An 8,878-nucleotide genomic window follows, 5' to 3' on the forward strand; every position below is an offset into this window, starting at 1 on the left:
TCCCACAGTCCAAAAACAAACATTGGTAGGTGGATGGGTGACTCAAAATTGTGAGTGAATGTGTGTGCGAGTCTGTGTTGCCCTGTGAAGGACTGGCGCCCCCTCCAGGGTGTATTCCTGCCTTGCGCCCAATGATTCCAGGTAGGCTCTGGACCCACCGTGACCCTGAACTGGATAAGTGGTTACAGATAATGAATGAATGTAATAATTATTAATTTAACAAAATCAAAATCATTGAAAAACACTTCTCTGACAATATACAGCTAAAACCTCAAGCTAATTTGTATTTTTTGCTCCTTTTGCTTCAGTGTCTAAACCATGTGGTCACTGATTGGTCCTCCTGTATTCAAAGTGATGATTGGCTCGCAGATTTTTATTGAAATAAGTCACTTTTGTCAGTTTGACATTGCAGATAGAACCATTTTGTTTTCTGGTTGAATAGTCAACAAATCCATAGAATTACAAAAAAAGGAGTTGCCACAGAATATGTGATAATAACATTAGAATAATTACATTTTGACAATATGTCAGATTAAACTTTAGAATTCCAAGTGGATGTGGTTCTGTGGTCAGCTCGTCAGCACTGAAGAAGGGACAGAAGATGGAGAACACAAACTGGGCTCCAGTAGATGAGCTACACTTTCTGAATGTACACCAACAATATAGAGGTTTATAAATATAGTGGCCGGGGAATGTGCAGGACATTCTCATATATCACTGTATGTGGAAACCCAGCGGGTCCACAGACACAACTTTAAATATGTCAGCTTTTAATATGGACCCAATTTATCATGGCTGAATTTTGAGCTCAGTTGAGATGAATGAACATGGAGTTTACCAAAAGTGTTGGCGCGCTTTAACTAGTTTTAGCTTGAGATGAGAGAAAGAGAACACTTGTCTTAATGGCTCCAAATTTGACTTGTTGTCTGTTTTATTGTAGGCTACTTCAAAAGAAACTGCATTCAGTACACACTGCATCTGCTCTACTCACACCACCTAATGGGTGATGGGTTTAGCATTAATTTTCTGGTAGTTCTACCAGAGCGTCTTCACCCTGCTGCATAGGTTACAGTCAAACATTCACAGAACATCAATCAACACACAGCAGCTTGTATTCTATGTATTCTTTGTAATCCTGCTCATATAATACTGGCAAATGGAATACAGTACTAAGACAAAAATATTCACAAAGAGAACTAAAGCTATTTAGCATATATACATCTCATAATGTCTGTGGCTCCAGGGGTGGACATTCATCAGGAAACAAATGGGGATTGACATTACATATGTGATTGTAGGAAGCCATGACATCATAAAAGTTTATTCTATTAAAATCTCAGTGCTTTGGTCCTTTCAGCACCTTATTCAAATCCTTGATACCCCTTTACAGCATATAATGGTCATTTCACAGACTTGTCATGAAGATTGACCATATCCCACCACTTACACTTAAGGGTTAGATGTCCAGTTACCCTCTACTAAAGTGGCCAGCTCTCACTGTGCTCCATCTCTTTGCTCTTAAGCCTTGGATACACTACAATTTGTTTAAAGTCAGAGCAGATTACAAACATGCCAGGTATCTCACTCTACTTCTGCTTTTTGCCCATTTTTATGGAGACTGGAAAAATGCTAAGTACACACAACATGGCTGAGAATATTACACTACACAACCCTAACTCCCAAAATCAAACATGTGACTTTCTTTCCCAAGAAGACACAGAGAAACATACAACGTACAACTCAATGTGTTTACTGTTTGTACTGTTGTAAACATAAAGAAAGGTTATGGGTCTTATATGGGAAGAAACAGTCAGTGTGGTCTCTACATACTGCAGAGGTAGCTGGAGATAAGTAGAATACCACATATTTGAGGCTATGTTCCACCTTAAATGGTTCAGACATGCAGTAGTCCACAATGCTGCATCGTTTAATGTGGAACAGAAAATTAATATAAAGGTGCAATAAAGACTGTAATGGCTTGTTCTGTGGCCCACTGTGTTATTTCTGTCACCGGTAATACTGGCTATTTGGGAACATGTGAATCCAGCACTATGTAATATTTTTTACAATATGTTATAACGTCCAAAGTTGGGTAGAGAAAATCAAATGTTTGATTTTCTGCAGCTGGTCTAAAACGTGATCTGGAGGCAGAAAGCTGAATCTGAGTCTTTCATGCACTACCCGACATTCCGTCCAACTGACAACTCCTCAGACTGCAACTAATTCAGAGTCAACCTGACTGGAAATCAGGGTTAAAATCTGGCAAAAATTTGTGTTGTGCAAACCCAGCGTTAGTCTGTTCCATCTTGATCTTTGGCTTGTTTATAGCCATCGTGACATATCATGAATGCTATTCTTAGAAATGACCTATTGATTTGCATGTAGAGCCTTTAATAGACACTTAATACCTCCTAAGCACTCCATGTTTGCCAATGCCATTCATTAGGCATAGGAAGGTAAGAACTGACCACAGCCCAGTGCTTCTAAAAACATTTGAACACTCTCTTTTAAGCCAACTGGAATGGCCAAAATAGACGCTGTGGCTTGAGTTCTGTACAGTGGGGTGTGCGCTACTGGCATAAGAAATTTCCTATTCATAGCCTTGTTTGTTCTGAGGTCTTCCTTAAATGTATATGGTCCTAGTCACTATGTCATTCTCCCCGAGACCTCCTCTTGGATGTGACTGGTCCTCAGCACACATCCAGATTTTAGTGGTCCTGAGACCTGGGATGAGTCCTTTTGCATTATGCCTAAAACAGCATAGTTCTGCTCCAAGTAGTTCTTTCACTTTAAAGTGGCTGGCTTCCATTCTCAACACACTCTGCCAGGCTGTTAAGGGCTGTCTCCTCACTCTTGGATGGCACAGTGGTCTCACTCTTTCGTCCGCTCCTCTTGGTGGCCCGTGACAACCTGCGGCGGAAAGTGTCCCCAGCCAGGAAGTATAGGACCGGGTCCACACAGCTGTTGAGGCTGGCCAAGCCACGGGTAACCTGGTAGGTGGCATAGACACGGTCATTAAAGGCGCACATGTCTGGACTCTGGAAGTAGAGGCGTGCCCTCAGGTTAAGGTTCTTCATCACATGGAAGGGCAGATAGGAAACAGCAAAGACGGCCAGCACTATGACCACCAGGCGAGCTGACTTCTTGCGGAGGGGCACGCTCATGTCCATGCCGTCCATCCCATTGCATACTAAGGCACGGACGATGAAGCCATAGCAGACCAGAATGACAGTGAAAGGGATACAGAAGCCAAAGACTGTCATACACATGTTGTAGACAAAGTAGCCAGAGAGCTCATCTTCTGAGGTTGTGTCATAGCAGGTGGTGCCACCACTACGTTTTGGACCAGTGCGAGAGTAATACAGAATTGGTGATACACCTGCTGCCACCACCAGCCACACGATGGCGCTAGTACGGACCGCATACCTCTTCTCCAGTCGTCCGAGTGACTTCAGGGGGTGGACAACTCCGGAATATCGATGCATACTTATACATGCAAGGAACAGGATACTTCCATAAAGGTTCAGATGGAAGACAAATCTCTGCAGACGACATGTAGCGTCCCCGAATACCCAGTCTGTCTTGTTGAAGTAGTAGAAGATAAGGAAAGGCAGCGAAAGGACATAGCACAAATCAGCGAGAGCTAGGTTGAACATGTAAACAGAAATACTGCTCCATGGACGCAGGTGGCGTGCAAACATCCACATGGCCACACCGTTGCCTAGCAACCCAGTCACAAAAACAACGATGTACACTGTGGGCAGGTAGTAGAACTGGAAGCCTGTCTTGGTCAGTGAGCAGCGTGTGCTGTTTGCCAGCAGAGAAGTTGAGTTCGCCGCCGCCAGTTCCGCCGTCATAATGAAATGACTGAGTGCACTGTAAAATAAAAATGTGTGATTTTTATTTTTATTATTTAACATTACTTGTTTAGGACTTACATTATTTGGGAGTCTTCCAAAACTTCATTCACTTTCATTTAGATATGAGTCTACTTTTACATACAAAACTAAGCCTGACACATTTAGTTTCTGCACAACACCTGCTTAAGAAAGGCCTCAAAAGCAAACATATCATTGTACTCAGTACAATATAGTGTCAGAAATAAAAATGTTACTAACTTACATCTTCTGATGAAGCTTTGATGAAGGTTGTCCTTAAAATCTCCTTCGGAGCAAATGCATTCACTGGTTAATTCACATGTCCAAGTTGTGCGCAGTTACATATTTCCACCAAAGAGGGCTCCAAATTTCATAATGCAGCTTTAACTTCTAAACGAAAAGCTGCCTCAAAACAATTTAGTTGAATATCAAATTTGAAGAGCGAAAAACATTTCAAGTCATTATTCTAAGTCATTGTTTCACATTTCAGTGATCTCTGCATTTTAAGGCAGCAGTTTTATTCACATTCTTAAGGCTCCAATTCCTTTACACCATGCAGAAGCACGTTAATGTTTTCTTCAGGTTCCGTGGTCGTCACTGCATCGTGAAACAAAAAGAAAGCAAAAGCAAACGCGCGCGCGTGCACACACACTCACACAACCGAGAAAGGTGGTGCTCCGCGTGCCGGTGCCGGTTTCACGCGCACACCTAAAACACAAACAAAGAAACAAACAAAAAAAGTGGGCCACCAAACTCGCCTCGTGCTTCTCTGTGCTTTCGTTTCAGCCTGCCCCTCTTCCTCCTGTGCGGGGATTCAGTAAACACGTCTAACAGGCGCAAAACAGACTAGACGGTCTCCTTCGCACGCGCTTCGCTCCGTGAGTGTGAGGGGCGTGCATTTAGCCTCTTTTCCCACCCGTATTCGAACAGATGCCGCCCCTCTGATGTTGTAATTGACGGGTGAAGCCCAGCCCCTGCCCTGTGATTGGCTGTCGAGGTCAGTTCAAGTAAAGTGGGACATAAGATTTTGGTTATGCACCATCCAGCAGCTTAAAGACACCTGTTCATCCAGCGTTTTATCAGGTGTTCCTCTTTGCTGCATTAACAGTCTCTTCTGAGAACGCAGTTTCACTCCAGGGGTGGTTTCAGAATAAAATTAAGGAATAAATTTTTTTTTACCCTGGTATTTACAAATCAAAATCAGTATCACAAATCCTGTGATCTGGATGACGGAAATTTAATGTGTGAGTTTTCCATATATTCCTTAGAGATGCATGTTAAATATTAGATAAGAAAATTTCAGTTCAGTTTTCAATTGAAATGTTCATTGGATTCACATATTGCTCAATTCCTGAGGAAGAAACCTTGGAAGGTACCTCTGGTAACTTAATATAAACATAGTTTGGATTTAGAACTGCAGAAGCAGCCTTGGAGTCTGTATAGATTGAGAAGGTCTGTAATAAAGGTCTGTGCTGGATCAGTCCCATCAAATATTTAGGAGCTGCATGGGGAAGACAGATGTGGCAGATACTAGGAATGGATGGCAGGTAACAATGCACATAAGCAGGAGCCTCCTGTAATATGTGTAGATGTGCATATTTCAAGGCAAATATACAATGTAATTATAATAAGCAGAGAGTGCCAAGCAGGCAAGACACATTATTTGTATGTTGAATACATTGTTCACATCTACTTTATGTACAAATACATAAGCTTACATTTATAATTACTGTTTGGCCCTGCTTTATGAAAATAATTGGACACACTTACCTATGTGTCACATGTGTTACTGGAGGCTTCCTCTATAGGACAGACCAGAGGACACTAACCACATACAAGTGTGGATTATCATACAGTTTTCTTCAAAACTTTCTGCCATTTTGAGTGCCTGCATTTGCTGAGACCCTGCATTGTGTGTTTCTGTGTTTACAGCAAACATTACGTACACTTAGCATTAATTTCACAGGGCAACACACACATTCACTCACACCTACAGACACTTTTGAGTTGCCAATCCACCTACCTGTGTTTTTGGACCGTGGGGGAGCATCCGGATGTTTTATGTTTGGTTCTAGGCAGATAAACATTTTCACTTCTTTTAGCGTGGTGCAAGGGTGTGGCATTAACATATCCAGCGATTATTCAATTGCTCCCACCAATAATTTGATCCCTTCTTAACCTAGAGGTGCAGAGGGTTAAATCACATTCTCTACATATGACCTGTGTGATTCTTAGGTCCCCACCAATGTCAAGAGCAAATCTACGCCATTGGCGTGGTGACTGTGTTCATTCGTCTCCTAGCAACGGTGGTGCTGTGTGTCATGTGGAGGGCTTTACGATGATTTGTTCAGACACATTATGGGTTTTATTCACAAATAAACCAAAAGCAATGGGGGATTTTTATAATTTAGTGTAAAAAGTAAGATATTTGTGTTTGAAATGTAGTGGAGTGAAAGTAAAAGTTACCCAAAATGGAAATGCTTAAGTATTTTTTCCTGTATCTGTACTTTACTTAAGTACAGTAACAAAGTACATTTACTTCGTTACTGTCCACCACTGGTTCTCAGTCACACGGTTCTTATGACATGCAAAATCCAGATTGAGGAGCCTGTGCAAGGAGCCTATATGATCTTAATTTAGCTGATATCATATGAGAAATGTATAAATAACACATCACAACATATGTTATGGAGGCCAATTTTTAACTGAACTATAAGATTAGCTGCTATCAAGGCAGTAACTGTCTTCTTCTTCTTCCACTAATGAAAACTCACAAATGAAAGATTCGCTCGTTCAGGACATTGCCTAATTTAAAGCCGTTTTTCAATCAAATTCTTGCACTTTCTTGCAATTCTGAACAACAACTTTTGATACTTGATACATGTTCCTTGTAATTTAGCAGTTGAAATTATTTGCGAGACAGTAAACAATGCAAACTACAGGCTTTTTTTAGTGTGTCTTATAGAGGTCTATTTTATAAAAAAAACTTCCTACTCTCCATCCCATCTGCACTTCATACCTTGATGTGACATCATCTGCAAACAACTTATTACTCTATACTCTATTCTATTACTACATACTCTAGGTTAGTGCTAATATTTTAATTACTCCATTCACTTTACTCAATACTGTTCTCTATTCTGTTCCTCTATACTACATACTGATACTCCATTTTCTAATATACATTCATTCATTTTTGGTACTTCTTTATCATGTTCAGGGTTGCAATGGATCCAGAGCCCACCCAGAATCATTGGGCGCAAGGCTAGAAGACACTCTAGACAGGGGGCCAGTCCTTCACACACTCACCCAATCACACACAAATTCACACCTAGGACACACCACTCTTCACAGGCTGTGACCATAGGTGGGTTTGAAACCCCCAACCCCAGAAACCCGAGGTTGTGCATTTATTTTATATAAATAATCGATTCTATTATGCTGTAATTTATGCTATTATTCCAAATTCTATACTCTGTAATAATACACAATGCAAAGAAAGTTTTCAGGGGCACTCTTCAGGGAAAAAAAAAGGTTATGAACGCCTTGTGAATCATCGGAAAGTTGGCGGCACAAGCAACCAAAAAAGCCACAAAATAACAGCATTTTCTCCTTTAATAAACTATGGTAACCACTGCATTATCATAGTTTAATGTAGTTTCAATGCACTATGTCACTTTACTTCATAACAAGCATAAACCATTGCTAATATTTAGCAGATGTCTTGGAATTTCCCTTTCCACCTTAAATGGTGAAGCAATTACCTATAAGCGTGTGTGGCTACTGCAAAATTTAAGGTGGAAAATGTAAGTTTTGAACAAAAAGATGCAGAGTAAGCAGCTGAATTCAGCTTCATATCATAGAGAGATAGGAGTGAGTGATAATATACGATGGTGGAATGCTGCTCTAAATTTAACTATGTTAAAGTCCTGAAGCTCTGATAATTAAGGCAGACCAGCAGCAGAGAACTACTGGAGCTCTGCTTCTTTTTGTGTTTTTTATGGCATTTCCTTTATGACATTTTGTCAGACGCTCTTATCCAGACGTACAAGGTTACTGGTATTATAGCTAGGCCAACGCACTGTTAGGAGTCTTACCCAAGGACTCTTATTGGTGTAGCACAGACTGGTTGCCTAGGCCTGGAATCAAACCCAGGTCCCTCACATGAGAGTCAATGGGGTTAACACTGTTCCACACCAACCACAAAGCATCAGGCCCTTGAAGGATTGTCTTATGATTTTTTTTTTTTGAAGATTTCAAGTGGCAAGATAATACTGGTTAACAAGAGGTAGGGTTAAAATTAAGAAATGGGATTCACCTTAATACTCAACACTAATATTCTAATCTCTATTCTCAATACTCTATACTCATGAAAATGTGACTATTACTTTTGACTGGAAAACTTTTTTAAATGCTGAACACTTGTTTTCCCTCTCACATACATACACACTCACACAGACACCTGCCCTGCATTGTTGGCCACACACTCTGCTGAACGTTTTCTTCAAGAGAAAATGTCAAGCTGCTGTTTGGACACTCGCGTCTCATATATCACTTGTTCTTTCGTAGCTTATTTTAGCAAACGAGGACACAGTGTGTACCTCCATAAATCTTGGTGACTTTTCATTTCATGTTTGATCTCCCTATCTCTCTGCCTCATTTTTCCAAGTATTTTACCCCCTTTGTCCTTCTTATTAGCCACAACACACACTGCCTAACTGTAAATCTGCATGATGATATTCTGAGCCATCTTATGCCTCTCAGTAGCCCAGTCCCAGTTCCCGGAATGTGCTATAAGGCCACCTTTTGAAGTGTAAAATTTCGTGACATCATCAAAATCTGAACAACAGGAAAATAAGTGTTCAAGTTGCTCAAACCTGGCAACCTTCAAATCAATTGCAACAGAAAGAATAAAACTCTTCCAATTTCTTTTCTTCATCATTTTTTATTAGTTTATGGAAGAAATGTCATAGGATCACTATGGATTCTGGGAAGAATTG

At 40.7% G+C, this 8,878-nt stretch overlaps 1 protein-coding gene across 1 annotated transcript; it reads right to left on the reverse strand.

The window, feature by feature from the left end:
* Positions 1–435: 435 nt before the first annotated feature.
* On the reverse strand, positions 436–4,731 carry p2ry1 (purinergic receptor P2Y1). Its single transcript, XM_066684994.1, has 2 exons — positions 4,123–4,731; positions 436–3,876 (listed from the first exon to the last, which is right to left on the reverse strand). Exon 2 carries the CDS (start codon positions 3,855–3,857, stop codon positions 2,790–2,792), a length of 1,068 nt encoding a protein of 355 aa, XP_066541091.1. The 5' UTR covers positions 3,858–3,876; positions 4,123–4,731; the 3' UTR covers positions 436–2,789.
* Between the last annotated feature and the right edge of the window lie 4,147 nt (positions 4,732–8,878).

Source organism: Hoplias malabaricus, chromosome 11 (genome assembly GCF_029633855.1).
Source record: "Hoplias malabaricus isolate fHopMal1 chromosome 11, fHopMal1.hap1, whole genome shotgun sequence".
Classification (NCBI taxonomy): domain Eukaryota; kingdom Metazoa; phylum Chordata; class Actinopteri; order Characiformes; family Erythrinidae; genus Hoplias; species Hoplias malabaricus.

Coding starts and splice junctions, on each gene's coding strand:
- p2ry1 (XM_066684994.1), bottom strand. CDS start 3,857: ATGACGGCGGAACTGGCGGCGGCGAACTCAACTTCTCTGCTGGCAAAC.